The sequence below is a fragment of the Carcharhinus amblyrhynchos genome, chromosome 14 (genome assembly GCF_965287045.1).
Source record: "Carcharhinus amblyrhynchos chromosome 14, sCarAmb.v2.hapA, whole genome shotgun sequence".
NCBI lineage: Eukaryota > Metazoa > Chordata > Chondrichthyes > Carcharhiniformes > Carcharhinidae > Carcharhinus > Carcharhinus amblyrhynchos.
In genome coordinates, this window is record NC_137337.1 from 31306679 (window position 1) to 31326750 (window position 20072).

Here is a 20072-nt window from a genome sequence, read left to right on the forward strand (position 1 = left end):
GTGAAGATGGATCAATAACATCGCATTTCTGGTTATCTAATTGTCCACTACTATTCATAAATGGATGTGGGTGCATTTTTCTCCCATTTTCAGGCTCATTTACTGTTTAAATTTTTTTGGTAAGATCACCTCCAATGTTTTGAGTCTGGGTGACTCTTTTTCAAATCTCCAAGGACTCCAAAACGTTAGCTCTATTCTCTCTTCGCACAGGAGCAATATAATGTTCCCACTTCTCATTCTCTACCCTTAAGGCAGAGGGGCTGTGTAACCCCCACCTATTCACACCGGGAAGGTCATTCAATAATCGGGGCGGAGAGGGAGGGGGGGCTGCTAACTGTGTCACATAACTCTTCCTTTTGTTGGACACATCTGGGCACTTTGCAGTTTGGTTTGTGGCTAATATCACCTTATTAAAACTCTTAAACCGGCCACTCTCCTCTGGCAACAAGCCACCATCCTCTCAAAGAATAAAAGCAAATTACTGCGGATGCTGGAATCTGAAACCAAGAGAGAAAATGCTGGAAAACCTCAGCAGGTCTGGCAGTGTCTGTAAGGAGGGAAAAGAGCTGACTTTCCAATCCGGGGGACCGTTTGTCAAAGCTTTGATGCTGCCAGACCTGCGAAGATTTTCCACCAGCATTTCCTCTTTTGGTGCCACCCTCTCAACCCCATTATAAAACGCACATTTACCGAAGGATTTTGTCAAGACAAATTCACAGCTTTCAGCAATACAGCTTTCAACAGTCACAGCTTTGCCCTGGGGCTCAGTGTGTGTAACATTGTGGATTTTCAGTCTGGGAAGAATTCGCTGCTATACAAAGGATTCCCTGCCGCTGAAATATTTATATTCTTTTATTAACGGGTCCCTGCGAGGTCATATGTTTTGTCGGAATCGCGGTTCCGGATTCCCCGCGTAATTTCCCAATGCAAAGAGATTCACACTCCACCCTTTTGCTGCAGCGTGGCGGGGTATAAATAAAAAATCAGACTGCGGGTAGATTCAGTCTGCGCTCATCTGCCAAAGCCATCTATTTGCCAGGATCTGCGGACGACTTCCGTCTGTTCCGTAAAGCAACAAAATCCCTTCCAGGTGGGAATGAGCGGATTCGTCCTTGTGGGGAGTCGGTGAGAATTAGTGAGCACTTCACCTCCATCGGTTTGTTCAGTGAGCTCTGGATTTGCGGGGGGAGTTGGGGAAACGGCGTCGGTATATCGGTTAGTGATTGCAAGATTTATATATATATAAAGCACACACAGGGACAATGGAAATCCGACCTCAAAATAGGACAATCAGTGTGAAAAAAAAGCAAACCCCTAAACCAGAATTAGAAAATGCTGCAAATACACAGCAGGTCTGGCAGTTATCTGTGGAGAGAGAAACAGGGGGAATGTTCCAGGGCGATATTACTATTATCAGCATTGATAACCCCAAACCATCCAGATGATACCTTCTAACTTCTTACATATTAACAAGAAGCGACAGATAAGAAAAGTTAATTTTGCATAACTGGTCAGTTTTCTTTGTAGTTGGCAGAAAGGTTCTGGCGGCTATATGGTGCAATCGGATTAATAGTAAAGGAACAAGGATTGTTATATACAAAAATCAATAATCAATATCAGCAACCCGATATTCCTTTGGATTCTGGATTCAGAGTTCTGTCCATCGACTGAAGGATTACTGACGTGGGGGTGGGGGGAGGTGGTCGCTGGGTAAGGGAATGAGTTTGAGCGTAGATGAGTGAATATGGAAGCGAGTACGTGACTGTGAGAATAAGGCAATGAGACTGTAAAAAGCGCTGTTCAGTTTCTGAGTGAAAGTGTGAGGAAGTGATTGCGAGATTGTGTTAGAGAATGATTAAGAGTGAAAGTGTGATCATGGGCTCTTAAATGAAAGACTGCTGGAGTGAAAGATTGTTGCGAGTGGGTTTGGAGTAAGTATCTGTGCGAGTAGAAATGTAAGTGAGAATGAGCGAACGTATGTGACTGAATGAGAAATTGAGTGAGAAAGTACAGTAAGAGTACCCGAGGAGCCAGTGAGAGTGAGAGCGTCTGTGAGAGTCCAGTTGAATGTGTGTGGGTCAGTGAATTAGTGGGAGTCTCGGGGGACATGTACCTACCTAAAACATACTGGAGCCCCAGCACTCACTTTCTCACCTGCCCCACACCCTCCCGCAGGCATGCTTGAGGCGAGAGAAAGAGAAAACAAGATTGAGTTCTTAAAAACTGTGAAGTGCTGCCAAAACTACTATCTCCTAATTTCACCTGATTACTCATGTGAAGAACCTTGCGTGTTTGACCATGTGGAAGCAGATATGCGTGGTGTAAACTGTGGTTAGAAATACTTACAGTACTTGAAATATGATCGGAATTTACCAGATAATAAAAAAATCATGGGATATTTAAATAATTATTCATATAATTACACAGGGAGGCTGCACATTCTCCCCGTGTGGGTTGCCTCCTGGTACTCCAGTGTCCTCCCACGGTCCAAAGATGTGCGGGTTAGGTGGATTGGCCATGTTAAATTGCTCCCTAGTGTCAACAGGACTCGCTAGGGCGAAATGCATGGGGTTATAGGGCTTGGGTGGGATTGTGGTTGACTCGATGGGCCGAATGGCCTCCTTCTGCACTGTAGGATCCTGTGATTCTGTAAATTGACTGCAATATCGCAGTCGTTATCTTTGTGTTGCTGAACCTCAATGCTGTTCATTTTTAGACATTTTAAACGCTTAAATAAATTGACCAGTTAGAAAAACTGCCAAGAAGCATCTTTCTATAATGATGCTTGAATTTATTCCAGTAAAGTACTTTTTTCTGCGTTCTCGTCAATTAGGCTCACAGCAAAGTACGAATCTTTCGGACTGTAGTTTTCTGGACTGAAGTTGAGCCAAGTTCGCTATCATTGGTTGGAATCATGAAGAAAATTAAGAGGTTCTTAGGTAAGATCACTTTCTCCTCTAACTTTTATGGCTCATTTTCTTATGTTCTTATATTATGTTCATTTTACCAATGTATATTAGACTTTTTAAGTCCTAAATGAGTTTATTATTAACAACCTTCCTGTTCGCTTGGGTAGCAACAAAAATAGTCAATGCTCGGACGCTCCGTTTATTTCTTCCTTCAGCAAGGAAAGCAATTTGATTTGATTTATTATTGTCACATGTATTGGTATGCAGTGAAAAGTATTGTTTCTTGCACGCTATACAGACAAGACCATAGAATACCGCCCATAGAGCACATAGGGGAGAAGGGAACGATAAAGTGCAGAACAAAGTGTGTCAAATTTGTAAGAGACTTCAAAAGAACGTTATTAACAAGTTTAGAAGAGTTAGAATTCAGTTTTTAAAGTGCAGAACGAGAGTAAAAGACGAAATTAGAGGGCATGCTGTGGACAGCTCGCAAGGCGTCACCTCGCTCCGGCAACATTTTCTTTTACAAAATTTGTAAGTTGAATATTGTTGACAGGTAGGGCGCATTTAAATGCGAGCATGTGATCATTCTTGTGTTTGTCAATCAAAGGAAAAATTTTTTTTATGCACTATTCTTATCCAACTGTGAATGGCACTGTCTTAACAGCATTTTCTTGCTTAATTCTAAGTGAACTTTGGTATGTTTATCCATAGCACATAAATTTATAGTTTTTTTGCAACAGAAAATGTAAAACCAAAAGTGTCTGTTGTGGATAAGGTTCAGTTAAAAAGCTTCACAACATCAGGTTAAAGTTTAACAGGTTTATTTGGTACTGGCACTGCTCCTAAAGTTCGTGACATCACATAAACCTGTAGAATTTGAACCTGGTGTTGTGAGACTTTTTACTGTGCCCAACCTAGTCCAACGCCGGTTTCGCCACATTGAGGATAAAATTTGATTGTGTAGAATGTTTGATTGCCAAGATTACAAGTTTTGTCTCCAGTCCTGAATTTTTGAACAAACTTTGTTTTTGCTCGTTCGTTCATCTCTCTCTTTCTCTCTCTCTGATGGTTCTAGGTTAGGATAACTGCTATAATGCCTCAATACAGAGATATAAAAAAGAGATAAATGAGAATAGGCGGCAGTGTTTACCTCAGATTTGGGATGCTAATGATGATTCCAGCTCAAACAAAGTTTGAAAGATACTAAATAGTTATCCCTTTCCTCCTCCCCCCGCTCTCCATTTTATGATCAATTTCTAATTTAATTTGTGTTTTGAAACTTCATGTACTATAAAGACCCACCAGTAGTTTTAATTCATGTCTTACGAAATTTGATCATATTACAGCGAGAGACAACAAGGTTGTTGCCAAGAATGATCTGTCATCACAGAAAGCGAATCCTCCAGGCAAAAGTTCAAAACATGCACTGGATTCAACAGACGACCCTATGGATATTTTAGAAATCAACGGCAAACACTGGCATTCAGTCAAACTGCTATCAGGTAGGCTTTCTTAATTCACATTAAAGGAAGGGTTACTATTGAAAATACCTTTGTGACTATTAAAGCTTTAAAGTTGCGAAGGTTCAGGGTACCACACCAGCTTCTTAAAAAGTTAAAACGGCTGGAATGTATCATTGCTAAGAAATATTTGGAATTTTCCTATATCTTGTTGGAATTATACACTTCCATTATTTTGAAAAATTACCAGTGAGGAGTCTGTTCACATTTGGTTATCCGACTATTAAACTTGATCAAAACTCTATTGGATGAGCATTTGAAATATCATAACATTCAAAGATATGGGACAATTGCAGGAAAATGGGATCAGTGCACCTTTAGTGATAATGTGGCAACTAGGGGATTTTCCCAGTAATTTCATTGCAGCGTTGGTATAAGCCTAGTTGCGACTAATAAATAAACTTTACTTTGTCAGTGCAGACTTGATAAGCTGAAGGACCTTTTCTTCACTGTATGACTCTATGACTACCTCATGGTTTATAATGGACAGCACTGTAGGCATTAATGTTTTGGATTTTCACCACGACAGACAGTTTTTCTGATATGGCGGAAGAGGACAGAATGCGGAAGTTCCACCCCTGAACATGGCACCTATTAGTTTCACGGGGACAGGAATGGGTCCATGTCAGGATTTGCACGTGAGCATTTCACAGTGTGAATAGTGTCTGAAACCCCACATGTGAAGCTTAGATCTGGTAGGAGCAGGTCTGAACTTTGTAGATTCATTTGGATAGCCAGTGTTCCTGTGGCGAGGTAAGGTACCCCTTTAGATATGGATCAGGGTCATCTTTGGGGGAAATAAATTGTTGTTTGAGTGAGGTAAGCTGCACTTTGAAATTGACAAAATTAGGCATGAATATGTGTAAAAAGTGCTTAAACTCATCGGAACAATCAAAAACAATTGTCAAGATAAACTGCCAAGTGGAGCTGTCAAAACACTTGTCAAAAGTGTCAAAAGGAACTGTTAAAGGGAGCTTTCATGATGTCAAAATAGTTAAAACTCCTGCCCTTTAATTCTTTGAACATATTGCCTGGACTGTTAAAAAAAAAGATTGCTTGCTATTTTACTCTGCTGACATGAATCTTGGGGTTACTATTACTGAATTAGTGCTGCACTATTTCACAGTTTGATTGACAGGCCCCAATCATTATGGATTCTTTGAAATGGGACTATGAAATGCAATGCTTGTTGTTAGTGTTTGTGTAATGGAATGAAAATTTTGTTCTTATCAAGGATGACGTGATTGAAGGAACATAAAAGTATTAAATGTTTTTTATAAATGAGTGCATTTTAAAAAGGATAAAGTCTGCAATAGACACTTGGTTATATATTTTGTTTAATCTCATCATGGGTCCTGAAGACTGTACATTGTGAGTACTGGGTGCATTGGTACCATAACCATATGGACAAAGGATGGCGGGTGTAAGCCTTCTATCAACATAAGTTGGCAATAAGCTGGCTTGGGGTAATAAAGGGCCATGGGGGTTGGGTGGGGACATAAGTTGGGTCACATAGGTTGGCATGCATGGGGCATGGGGAGTTTGTGGGGGGAATTGTGAGGGGTGAGGGCAGAAAGGGTGTTTTATGCTTTTTCAAAGACTCCAATACAGTGCTGATGCACAGAACTGGTCAAATCTTGCCTCCTCAGGGGCTTCCTCCACACTCACCAGGGTCATCTGGCCCAACCCTTAATATAGTCTGCCACCCCAGAATGAAAATCTGATAATTGGTCAGATATTTTAGGAAGTTGAGTTAGTAGTGCCAGGAATTTTCCCAATTCTGCAAGCTGACACATGGACGGAGATCAAGCCTTTAAAGCATAGGGCCAAAACTTTCCATTATGTTGACTATGTGTCATTTTGAGCAAGGAAATCAGAGAGCAGTCTGCTGGTGGTGTTGGCAAGATATCTCACCTTATTTTCAGTTACTTAGGAAGAAAAAAAATTTCATGAATTTTACGCCATGCCGATGGTGTGCTGATTCTGATTCACCCACCCCATTATCATGTGAGCTCTTCAATCGGGGATTCTCTATTTAAACACCACCCCCACATTCACTCCAAATCCAATCAAGAGGATAACTGCAAGGAAGACAGCACCAAGGTTTTCAGAGGGACCACTGACCAGAATGCTGGATTGGGTGGAACAGAGGCAGGACCTTCTCTACCCTCAAGTGGGCAGAAGACCAACAAATAAGGGCACCAACACGGCTTGGGAGGTTGTGGCAACACTGACAAGTGCAAGATCACTGCACAAGAGGACAGGCATCCAGTGTCAGAATAAGATGAATGATTCCCTTTGTGCAGCCAGGGTAAGTCATTCTTCCCATCTCTCAACACCCACCCACTCATGCACCCATCACTCTTCCATTGGAAGCTCACTCACTGCCACCTCACCAGGCCCCAATACTCGCCTTCCCACACGTCTCCTTATCTTTCCTGTGGCTCTTCTCCTATCGCATCATAGCTCCCACTCACCAATCATGCATGCCAGGCGTCCCTACCATCTGAACCATCACACATCCTGTTTACACTCTTGCCATCTGTCTCCTTACTGGACAAGCTGTCTCACAAAGAAAGGAATGAACACACGTGGGGCTATGCCCAATTTAAAATCTTCATTCCATTTGAGGAGTGAGCCCTGGAGCTTGCTGGGAGGAACAGGACTGTTCCTGCACTGAGGGCAAGATGGGCAGCAGAGGAAAAATTGAGGACCCTCAAGACATTCATCTACCCTGCCAGCCCCACATGAGTTACATCTCTCCTATCCTTATACCCCTGCCATGCACGAATACCATCTCCCTTCCTTTGCAGTTAAATCTGTCCAGCAGCCCAGCTCATCCTCCAGTAGGGTGTTGGAGACCATGGAGCAGAACTTCTCCGACAATGAATTTTCGGTCATCTGCACGGAAGGTGTCACTGCTGTCCCCCACACCCTCCACCAGCACAAAGTCACATCTCAGTGGGCATGAGCAGTAAACATGCTTCTGGGTCACTCACAGATGATGATCCACAGCAGGCAGAGGCAGCTACGTCCCAGGGATCCAACACTCGGAGGAATGCTGGAGCCCCAGACCCTGCTGAACCCCATTCAGATGATATACCTCTGGACCCAGTCATCCCTCAGCTGCCGGAAATACAAAGGCAAAGTCATGAACATCAGGAATGGATGTTAGCTTCACTCCTCAGATTGCAAAGCCAACTGGAAGAGTCCCAGCGCCTTCTGTCGGAGGAGATCATGCTGACAATCGGAGGCAAACTGGCCAGCATTATTATAGTGGCATCCGCAGTGGAGACCTTGATGCAGAACATTCAATCCAAGATGGGGGATGACCACTGCATGTTTCAGACCATGAAATCCATGGTTCAGGGAATCAACTACATGGTGTAGGCACCTTGGGCATCCATGAGTACCAGCATCAGAGGATGGCAGGGTTCCAGGATCTCACTCCAGCTGCTCCTCCATCCCATGGACTGGGATGGAGGAGCAGGGGCCCACGAGCACTCAAATGGGAAGAGGATCAGTGGGTGCACAGTCCAAGGTCTTACACCCAGGAGAGCTTGAGGGTGTCCAGCCCATCTAACTCCCTCTGGCTGTTGCTGTCACAGCTCCAGCCTCGCACACTGCGGAAGGTGGAAAGACTACAGCTGTGCTGCCTGAAAGTTGGTCGGGGCCTTCCAGGCCCCGGTCCCCCAGAGGATGACGGCCAAAGTCATCTCAGGAAGCAGCAGACAGCAGGCCACCTCGACTCAGCGGCTTGGCAGTGTCAGGCTGATCCTGCATCAGGTGGCTCAAAAGCTGCTGAGTTACAAACACAGTTCCGTTAAATGAGGCTGGGAGTGGAGTTTGGGAGATGATGTTGAAATTGCTGGTGTGGCAGCTGTAGTAATTGGAAGGATAGGCAACCAATCAACTTAATGAACTATAATGGGTTTTTAACAAGCAGATAAATATACAGAGTACTTCCATAATGTTATCACTAAAGCTCACACTTTGCAGCACACTTGTTCTCCATTGGGTGATCAGATCACATGACCCTCTTGGTGTACGCCCCCTAAAGTGGCCAGCTACTATCTGTGCAATGAACCACATTATTTTTGTAGCACGCACAGCAGATCTTCTGTCCCTGCTGCCTCCACGAGAATAATTTAGCCTGGACTTGTTTACGGGGGTGGGTGAGGGGAAATCCTGCTTTAACTTTGGCAAGTTACAAAAATAGAGGTAAGGGGTGGAACTTTTCCAAAAATAAGCAGAGTAATACAACGGGTGGGAAAAATAGCGAGGAAGCTTCCCGCCCCAAATCCCCAACCCCCACTGTATCTTCAAAAGAAAATGAAGGGCGGGTTGGTTTTGAAGATCACAGCATGTCTTACAAGGAATTAAAAATAGAAACTCCGCCCTAAACACCGACCCCCCACCCCCCAATTGAACTCCTCCACGGAACATCCACCCCACAGAACACCACCCCATGGAACATCTCCCCGTCCCCCTTCAAGGAACACACCTCTGCCCACTGGCACTGCCCCCCTGCCCGAACAGTGCCCATGCATGACATCTCCCCCACCACCCCCCGAACTCCTCCGGTGGGTTCTGTTGGTTAGGTGCACACCCTGGGAGACCTGTCTTGATTCAGGTCATTGTGAACTCACATTGTGGATAATTTGGATATGGGGGGGGGCGAGGGGATTATCAGGCTAAAGGCTTGATGATGACATTTAAATATATCCTGACATTGAACATCGGGATTCCCCTTACTTCGTTAGCAAAGGGCAAAGACAACGGCAAGCAGGAAATTCCACCAGCATAAACTCCCACACCCCCGTCACTGACCCTGCCCCCATGGGCGGAAAATCCACCCCCCCCCCCCCCCCCCAGGCTTCTCAAAAATCCATCTCTTCCTCCTAAACCTTTACACTGTTCATTTTCAAAATGATTAATAGATGTCGCCGTAGTATTAAGAACATTGCTGAAAGTTTGTAACAGCGCATTTATTTCAGTTTTAGCGGTATTAAAACAGGTTAAAATCGAATTAGCAACATAGATAAGTTACATTTTCCAAGCTTAATGTTATTGAGATTCAATCCTTAATAATTGAGTATGTTTCTTGTCAGCGAAGGAATATTGCTGTCTCCACCAATGAACTGATGGTATAAGTCTACTTTTAAAAATGAAGAATATATTTTTTAAGTGTATTTATTAATGACACAAAGAGACTGACATTAACACTGCAATGAATATACTGTAAAAATCCCCTGGTCTCCACATTCTGATGTCTGTTCGGGTACACTGAGGGAGAATTTAGCACAGCCAATGCACCTAACCAGCACGTCTTTCAGACTGTGGGAGGAAATCAGAGCACCCAGAGGAATCCCACCAAACATGGGGAGAATGTGCAAACTCCACACAGACAGCAACCCAAGCTGGAAATTGAACCCAGGTCCCTGGCGCTGTGCCACTGTGAATATGTTTAGTTAAACTTTGTGACTTTGAAGAGCTTTGAAGTGTAAAACCCTTTTAAATTAAATTATCTAGATTCCACATTCTTATTTTTAACGGGGTCCTCAGTAGTACTTGATACGGTTGATTAATCTCAACATTAGCAAATTTAAGTTCAGTTCAAAGACATGGTTTCCTGTTTGACAGATGTGAAGGTAAAGAATCCACGGCAAACTCAAACTGTTGCATTCCAAACTTTTGTTTATTTCTTTCAAGCCCATAGAGAAACCTCGAATTGTGATGACTTTTAAAACAAGGGGAATACTGTAACCTCTCAATCTAGCTAACACCAGGTCTTTATCAACACATTCTCCTCATAAGACTAGCAATTTGAGCTACCACAGCCTATATTTAACTGTCTCACTCAGCAGACAGATATGCAGACTGAACCATGTACAAAAGATGGCAATGGTAAAATGCTAAAATGTTGATTCAGGCTGACATAGAACTCTAAAATTTGGTAGTGTTTAAAGTTGATGAATATTTGTGCAGGTATGGTTCTGCTAACAGGCAAAACATTGACTGGAAGCTAATTTTAATTCACAATTTTTTTATTATTGAGCCACTTACTGCTTAGCTCTGCTGCCTCACAGTGCCAGGGACATGGGTTCAATACTATCCTTAGATGACATTCTTCCTGTGCCAGCGTGGGTTTCCTCCATAAGACTATAAAACATAGGAGCAGAATTAGGTCACTCGACCAATGGAGTCTGCTCCATTATTCAATCATGGCTGATACTTTTCTCATCTTCATTCTCCTGCCTTTTCCCCATAACCCCTGATCCCCATACTAATCAAGAATGGTCTGGATGCTTCAGTTTCCTCACGCTGTCCAAGGATGTGTGAGTTAAGGTGACTGGCCATGCTAAATTTCAGCAAGGTAAATATGTGGGGTTATGGGGATAGGGCTGGGGTGAGATTGTTGTCAGTGCAGGCTCAATGGGCTGATTCCCTCCTTCTGCATGATAGGGATTCAATGATTTTTCTATGACACTTCCAATTGTCATCCAGGCAGAAATCCTGGTCTTTCTTAGCTGATTACTAACAACAACTTTCTTCCACTCAGAGAAAGACATCAAAGAACTTATTGAACAAAAAAGATATTTTAAGGCTGATCAGCACCTCCTCAAGTTGGAATATGAGCGATACACCAATGATGCAAAGGGCACAAATGAGGAAAGCACCAACAAGGGAAAAAAAGAGATTGATTCTCTGTATGAGCTGCTCAGTGCTGAGATCTTCACAGTGGTGAAAGAATCAATGAACATTTCCAAAGAACAACCAAATCGCTTGAAAATGGCGGTGCAAGTGAAACTCCAGGAAGAAAAAGCAGATCAAACATACCTAGAGGAAAAGGAAAAATTGGGAAGCATTCCAGAGATTAGACCAAGACAGTGGGGCACGAAATGGCTGAGTGTTCTGCAGGACTCTGTGAATGAAAGAATAGGCGAACTTCCCAGCGGATCTGATGACAACAAAGCTGAGTGGCTCACACAGTGTTTAACGCAGCTTCGTAGCCAGCTCACAGCAGATTTAGACACTGTTGTGAACCTCATTAAACCATGTTATCCCCAGGAATATAACATATGTGCAAAATACGCTGAATGCTATCATAAAAAGCTTTCTTCTCACTTTGCATCATTCGCAGAAAGTGGGCTTAAAGGAAAAGAAGTTTATCCACTTCTCTACTGGATTTACAATTATTATCCACAGTAAGTTACTATGGTTTTGTGTTTACAATATTATTATCTTAAGCCCCTTGGCAAACCTATATTTCTGTTAAGGTCAGAAAATTCTTATTTGTCTATCTCTTTTTACACCAAAGAAGTATAAAGGAAAGGCGTTATCAACAAACAACGTTTCCTCTATCATTGTGCTTGAGCAAGGTCAATGACCTTGATTATTCATTTTGATGTTTTTAATTACCTTGATTTATTATTACACAATTTCAGTAAATTCTCTTCCCTTCAATTTCATTCTCCTTATATACACAGAGTTGGCTATCCATATAACTTGTGTAAGCACCCCTGTATAAAAGTATATAAAATATAAATAAAATATATATAAAATATAAAGAATATAAAAGTAGGGAGGTCTTGCTGCAGCTGTATAGGGCATTGGTGAGGCCGCAGCTGGAGTACTGTGTGCAGTTTTGGGCGCCGCACCTGCGCAAGGATATTTTGGCCTTGGAGGGAGTGCAGAGGAGGTTTACTAGGCTGATACCGGAGTTGAGGGGGTTGAGCTATGAGGAGAGGCTGAATAAACTAGGCTTGTACTCGTTAGAGTTTAGAAGAATGAGGGGAGATCTCATTGAGACGTATAAGATGATGAATGGGATGGATAGGATAGAGGTGGAAAGACTCTTCCCGCTCAAAAAAGACAGTAGGACTAGGGGGCACAGCCTCAAGATAAAGGGGGGGCAGTTCAGAACGGAGTTGAGGAGGAACTTCTTCACTCAAAGGGTGGTGAATCTCTGGAATTCTCTGCCCGTTGAAGTGGTGGAGGCTGCCTCGCTAAATATTTTTAAGAAGCGGGTTGATTGGTTTTTGATAAGAGAGGGGATTAAGGGTTATGGGGAGAGGGCGGGAAAGTGGAACTGAGCCACGACAGATCAGCCATGATCTTATTGAATGGCGGGGCAGGCTCGAAGGGCCAGATGGCCTACTCCTGCTCCTATTTCTTATGTTCTTATGTTCTTATAACCAGCATTTTACATGTGCTTACATTAATCTGGATGCCTGTCCTTTTGTTTACCTGCCTTTCTTATGAAGAAGCAACTTACACTGTGCAGCATTCCAAACTGCCTGTAACTCTGAACAAAGAATCATAGAATCATGGAATCAGTGAATCCCTACAGTGCAGAAAGAGGCCATTCATCCCATCGAGCCTGCACCAGCAACAACCCCAGCCAGGCCCTATCCCTGTAAACCCACGTATTTACCCTGCTAATCCCCAGACACCAAGGGGCAATTTAGCACAACCAATCACCCTAACCCGCACATCCTTGGACTGTGGGAGGAAACTGGAGCACCCGGAGAGAACCCACACAGACAGGGGGAGAACGTGCAAACTCCACACAAATAGTGAGCCACGATGGCAATTGAACCGAGGTCCCTGGTGTTGGGAGGCAGCAGTGTTAACCTCTGTGCCACCCTGCCACCAAGAATTGTAAGTCAGAGTGAAAAACTGACAATTCCATTACACAAAATACTGCTGCATTATTGCCTGTGCCACCAGATTACCATCTCACCCCAGAAGCCCTCAAAAAACCTTAAACTTTTTTTTTGTTGTCAAGCTCCTTACATGGTGGTTTCCCTGTCCACACTGGTTGAATACTTGCATCAGGAGGAAGAGGCTCTTAAGTGGGCATTACTTTCTCACTCAAGGACTCAACTGGCGATGTGATAGGAAGGCTATCCATCATGAACTAAACCTGGATTGAGATCCCCACCCAATTAAATGTCCCCTGCCACCAAGCACATTACAGGACAGGGCTTTAAATTCCACCCCGTATGCTTGCTAGCATTATTTCTTTCAACAGTGTTTTAGGGTATAAAAACAATAGAAAGCAAGAATTGAAAGATGGACTTAATTTCATGTTTATCACAACTCATATCAGATGAGTAAAATCAATCATTTCTCTTTACTTGTTTAGCTTAATGAATGCTGTCATGCCATCTGAGGATGCAAGGCAGCAACTGTTAAACAGCCTGCTCCCAGAAAGTACAGTCAGTCAGTTGAAAAATGAGTACTTCTCTGTTTTACAGGTAAGCGATTGTCACTTACTTACTTTTGAAACCTATTCAAAAATATTCTTGAGTAACATCATGATGACTTTTAGGCCTTAGTGGCCATTCCATCACAAACATTTTTTGCAGCAGTATTCTGTGGATGACTTTTGTACAAACTGCGTATTTTATGGGTAATGCTCTTCTTCATTTATCTTTGCATTTTAGTCGGATGCCAGAAAACACATGATTAAAAGTTTGCATATAGAAGAGGAGAGCTGGAAGAGTGAAGAAGAGCCTTTGGTGCTGAATGATTGTTACCACAGCGAGTTACCTATTGACATAATTCAGGTACCTACAACAGAACTCATTTCCAAAACAGAACATGCCTATTTCTGTTACATTTCATTGTTGCAACAATATTTGTTGTCCCAAGCAAGATTAAAGAGGAGAGCAGAAATCTTATAGCTAAGTTACAAAATATAGTGGCATTTTCAAATATTTTCCCTCACAGCGACAGTGAATCAAACAAAAAGCAAAGGAATTGTGGAATTTTAAGCATGAGTCACTTCATACCCATATAGCTGTGATCTCTTACACTTCTACAAGCACAGTAAGAAGTCTCACAACACCAGGTTGAAGTCCAACAGGTGAGTGATGAAGGAGCAGTGCTCCGATAGCTTGTGATTCTAAATAAACCTGTTGGACTTTAACCCAGTGTGGTGAGACTTCTTGCTGTGCCCACCCCATTCCAACATTGGCATCATGACTACCTTCTATGAGCATTACACAGGTACATGGTCTTAAATTTCCTTTCTACCATCTAATTTTGTAAAATAACCAAAGTGGAACTGGAGAGTCTTAGAATCTCTTGCTTCATTGTTATTTTGTGATTCGTTGAAATGGAGACCGATGCATTGGGTAGTGGAAATTTTATAAGAATCAAATGAGTTAAATAATTTCTAAATTAATTATAATTGATTGTGTTAAACCTCGCAAGCAGTGAATATTAGCAGTTTGTCTATGTTGGAAATGGAGACAGAGAGTCAAGGAAAGAAAGGGGAATGTTGGCGATAGACCATGTGAAGGGGAAGTGAGAGCCAGGTGGTATTCTCGCTAGACTATTAATCCAGAAACTCAATTAATGTTCTGGGAACCTGGGATCAAATCCTGCCATGGCAGGTGGTAGAGTTTGAATTCAATAAAAAAAAATCTGGAATTAAGAATCTACTGATAACCATGAAATGATTGTTGATTGTCGGAAAAAACAATCTGGTTCACTGATGTTCTACAGGGATGGAAATCTATCATCCTTACCTGATCTGGCCTACAGGTGACTCCAGAGCCACAGCAGGTTGACTCTCAACTCCCCTTCAAGGGAGACTAGGAATGGGCAAAATAATGCTGGTCAGCCAGCATGTCCCATGGATGAATTTTAAAAGATAAAAACATGGGTGGAATGGAATCAATGGGCATGAACCCCTTTTTGCTGCAATTAAATTCCACCATTGTTTCAGTAGATGCAATGTGTTCTTTTAATGTTGTCAGAATGATAAATCTGTAATAATTTACCTGTCAGCCTGTTTTGTTTGGTATGGGGGGTGGTGGGGGGTGGTATATTGCCCTAGTGAGGAATGTCAGGGCTGGAGAATGAAACACTTTCTGCCAAGCAATCCCATGCCAAGCACAATATGAGCAGAAGCAGAACAAAACTCCCACTGAGATAAAAGCCAAATACTGTGGATTCTGGAATCTGTAACAAAAATGAAGGGTCATTTAGACTTGAAACATTGACTCTATTCTCTCCCCACAGATGCTATCAGACCTGCTGAGATTTTCCAGCATTTTCTGTTTTTGTTTCAAACCCCCCACTGTCCTTTCCGAATGACATGACCTAACTTCATAATGCTGCCTCCTACTCAATGTGACATTTTTTATTTGCCATGGCAAATTGAGGTAACTGTAAGCATGATTGTCGCTTTGGTGCCAGTCGGTGCTGTGGATTGGGGTGCTATAAACAATATTCTCCTGCATGTCAGGAAGTCAGTTGAGGTAACTATTCAAACTAATCTCAGTCAGCACAATAGTCAGCAATGAGGCCATAAAATTGTTTTTGGATAGGTGTCAACTTTCTTCCCAGCATGAAAGAAAAGCTTTGTGATTCAGTAATCTGAAAATCGGGAAAATTGGTATTAAATCACTTTCTTTCCATTTACAGATGCCATTTATAGCAATAAAAAAGCATTAACAAATTAGTATTTTGTGTAACTTTCACCTTTATTCCTTTGACATTTATCTATCCCCAAACTGCATCACCTTTCTGTTTAAATTTCATCAACCCATGACAATTTTACCACGTTGATTTACTGCTTCTGTGGGATTAAAACTTTTGCTACGTTTTACTTACCAAGAGTTTGCTAAATATTTTTCTCTTATCTGTCAGATAATTAATGGAGCAGTTCAAGACACCACAAGTCTCACTTGTGAACTGGGTGAACAAGCACTAAACATCATGCTCGAGGAGACAAATTATTTCCTGGAAAGGTAGTGTAAATCCCATGAAATGTAAATGTTCCAAGCTATTAACTCAATACTACTCAGATCAAAGGTGGCACGGTGACAGTGGTTAGCACCGCTGCCTCACAGCGCCAGGGAACCCGGGTTCAATTCCCAGTTTGGGTCACTGCCTGTGCAGAGTCTGCACATTCTCCCTATGTCTGCGTGGGTTTCCTCCAGGTACTCCGGTTTCCTCCCACAATCTGAAAACCTGGTTAGATGCATTAACATGAACAGACACAGAGTGTGGCAACTAGGGAATTTTCACAGTAACTTCATTGTAGTGTTAATGTAAGCCTTACTTATGACTAATAAATACATGTTTTAAACTTTAAAATCCTGACATGGAGGCAGTCCCAAAATCCCACATGGTTACAGAGAGTTATGCCAATTAAGAGATTTTTTGTAATTTCAGTACTTCTGAGCAGAAGTTTATGTATAAACCTCAAACCAGTCTGAGATCACATACCAACGGATTCAAAAACATCTTCTTCCCTGCTGCCATCAGACTTTTAAACAGGCATACCATATACTAAGTTGATCTTTCTCTACACCCTAGCTATGACTGTAACACAACACTCTTTCCTTCTCTCCTATGTACTCTATGAATGGCATGCTTTATCTATATACCACACAAGAAACACTACTTTTCACTGTATCCCAATTAATGTGACAATAATAAATCAAATCAAATAAAACCAGTAAATATCTATCACATATTGGGACGATGAGTTGTATCATTTCCTGGTTGCAGCAAGTAAGTAGCATTCCAAGTCTTAGCTTTGGAAGTTATTTTCCTTCCAATTCTCCAAATGTGTACATGCTTTTTCCTGACCAAATGAAGAGCTTTTAATGCATATAGTTATCTAAATGCACTAGACACCAGATACCCATCTGCTCCTTCCTTGGAGAGGGACGGGGGGGAAGGGGGGAGGTGGGCAAGGAGGCACGAGCATTGATTCTTATAGCCATAGAAGAGAGTGAACTATCCATCAATTATTTTTATCCCAGACCATGTCATCATCATTGGCTGTTCCTTGATTCAAGGATAATCTGTACTCATCAACTCAGGCGTTTTTGTCTTATGCCTTCATGTAACTGAACAGGACAATTCTCACACCGTAGATTTTTAGATACATGAGGCAGGATGTCCCACATGGTACTGGGATCCGCTTGCAGGATTTGCCTTTTCTTTCATTCTCTGATGCCTCAGTGCCTCAGCTTTAAGGTGTCTTGAGACACTGCCTGTGCAGAGTCTGCACATGCAAGTGTGATTGCTGCTTAATAGACAGATCATCACCATTTTGAACAATTGGTAACGAGTTCCTACCAGTCATTAATATCAAAGCAACCATGCCATGCTTCAAGGAGAGCTTCAGAGTATCTCTGAAGCATTTTCTTTGTCATCTGTGGAAGACTGGCCATTTCAGAATTGAGAAAACAGGATGTATATACATGGTGGTCAGAGTAGCTTGGTCAGTGTGGTCAGCTGAGGCAACTGAGGTTATGGAGTTTTCCATTTAGACTGTATTTCACCGGAGGGTGTTGATCATTGATGGGTTGAGTGTGCACTGTCAGGTAGATCTCCCACTCAAGACAATTGCAGCATGAAGCAATTGCAAGATTGTAAAGAGGTTTCTTGGATTTCCAAATCTTTGGAGTGTAACCCACAGAGCGTGGTGATTTAAAGATCCAATGCTTTGGTCACACCGATGAATGCAATGGAGAGTTCCCGGTGCTGTTCCTTAGATTTGTCTGACAACAGGCAGTTGGAAGTTGCCTTAAAAGACCTAAAGACACATGGCCTCTGGGAGGATCTCTTCAGCTATTGGAAGTAGGCAATTCAGGAGAATGTGACACACGCTTTTCCCTGATATAGTCAGCAGGAAAATATCTCAATAATATCCCTTCTTGAATTGTTGTATTCTTGAAGTCGGGGATGGGGAAGTTTTCTTTCCTCCCAGATTCAGAGATTAAAAGCATTGGGCCTTGATGTGAACAAAAGTCTGCCAATGGTAGTTATTGTGGGTGCAGAGTCAATGGGCCGAAGGGCCTTTCCTGCATTGTATGACTCTATGTCTATGACTCTAGCTTTGAAGACCTCCAGTAGAATACAATCAGGGCCGCAAGCCTTGTGGTTTTTCAAACTTCTGATTGCTTGTCTCAGCTTTCCCATCAATGGTAGCTCAGCCATGGATTGTACCACAGGTTACTGGGGGATAGCCTGGAGAATATCATCTGTCAATCTGGAGTTAGTCAAAATGCTCCTTCCAACATTGCCAGAACACCACCCTGTGAGTGAAGAGGATTCTGTCCATTTGACTTCAGTGACTTTCAAAATAGCTTTACCTGTCATGATCATCAGCATATTGTTGGATCTGTTGGCTTTTTCTTCCCAACACCAATCCTTTATCTTTTCACATCTTTGGCTTCAAATTTGAGCCATTGCCTTCTTGATTTGCAACCTTGGGTTGTTCTGCCAGGAAATGAGGGCTATTCATTTTCCTTCCTGGAGGTCACACATTTGTACATCATTTTCATCAAACCAGCCTTGATGATGGCATTTCCACAGCCAATAACCTGGATACAGGAGACTAGACATGATGCGGCGATGCCAGCGTTGGACTGGGGTAAACACGGTAAGAAGTCTCTCAACACCAGGTTAAAGTTCAACCAGTTTATTTGATAGTAAACACACAAACTTTCGGGGTTTGCCCCTTTGTCAGGGGCTCTGTTTGAGACCAGAACTCTCCACTCACCTGACAAAAGGGCAAACCCCGAAAGCTTGTGGGATTACTATCAAATAAACTGGTTGGACTTTAACCTGGTGTTGTGAGACTTCTTACTGGGTCTACAGGAGACTAGTACAGTTGATTTTCTTTGATCACATTGTTCTGGAATTTAGTTGGATGTGTGAAGGTTTTCCAGATTTGTCATGGGATTTCTTCTTTTGGTCAGGCTGCTTTATGAGTGAGACATTGATCTTTTACCGCTTGGAATTTTGGGTCTTGCAATGTCTTAGTGTTAGTTGGATGTTCACTGTCAGTTGAGCAAGTCGATGATCTGCCCACAGGATCTGCCTGCATGGATTAAGTGATATGGACATTTTCTGTTGATGGCTACCTTGACCAGGCCCAAGAGTAGATCCATGAGGAGGTCCATTGATTTGTCCGCCCGCATTCTGCTCTGGGTGGCCAAAGATCAGGAATGTAGGACAGAAAAGCTGCCAGAAATATGGTGAAGGTCCTTTCAATAATGGAAGAATATCTCTTAAAACTCAGTCGGTTGGTGCTTGCTGTTCCCCCTCTCTGCTTTCAGCCATTGTCTCTCTCTTTCTGTCCCCTTCCTGCTCGCTGATGCCAGCCATTTTACATATGTGGAACGTAGACTTAGCCAGGCTGGAGAAATTGCAAGTGGCCTGTTGGTTCTCAAAATGACTTTAAAAACCTATTTGAAGGAACCACTCATCTTGATGTGCCATCTCTCCAAATTTTTAAACCTTAAAATTGATAAATGGATTCTGCAACTGGGCCACCATTTCATTCCAGTGAAGGAAAAATAAACAGATTTTCCTGCTCAGTGTTATCCAGCCAAGAATTGTTGGACAGAAACTGTTGGAATAAAATGTTGTTTTTCTTAGCTCCCTATAATAGAAAACACATGAGTTTAAGAGAAAAGTGATGGCAAAGCTAATGCTTAGTTTCCGCTGCAAAGCTACAGAGCTAAATCTTACCAAATATGACAAAGTGTTGACTCCGGTGAGAAAATTGGTATGTTTCTCTCCTTAGAAACCGGTCGGTTTTCTCTCCTGATCTTACCACACTCTGCCAAAACAAAATCAAGGGGGCATGTCTTATGCT

The 20072-nt window shown here is 42.4% G+C and overlaps 1 protein-coding gene across 4 annotated transcripts in view; it reads left to right on the top strand.

Moving 5' to 3' along the window:
* LOC145352554 (tumor necrosis factor alpha-induced protein 2-like) overlaps nucleotides 1-20072 on the top strand; it is a 64580-nt gene that overhangs the window by 29852 nt on the left and 14656 nt on the right. Inside the window, exons 1-7 of one of the 4 annotated variants that reach the window (XM_080202554.1) lie at nucleotides 1020-1215; nucleotides 2834-2939; nucleotides 4259-4414; nucleotides 10995-11640; nucleotides 13584-13695; nucleotides 13885-14007; nucleotides 16100-16200. In XM_080202554.1, the coding sequence (XP_080058680.1) occupies nucleotides 2915-2939; nucleotides 4259-4414; nucleotides 10995-11640; nucleotides 13584-13695; nucleotides 13885-14007; nucleotides 16100-16200 (1163 nt within the window). In that variant the 5' untranslated portion in view covers nucleotides 1020-1215; nucleotides 2834-2914. Of the gene's footprint in view, nucleotides 1-1019; nucleotides 1216-2833; nucleotides 2940-4258; nucleotides 4415-10994; nucleotides 11641-13583; nucleotides 13696-13884; nucleotides 14008-16099; nucleotides 16201-20072 lie in introns of those variants that run through there. The other 3 variants (XM_080202555.1, XM_080202556.1, XM_080202557.1) reach the window with 3 other exon arrangements.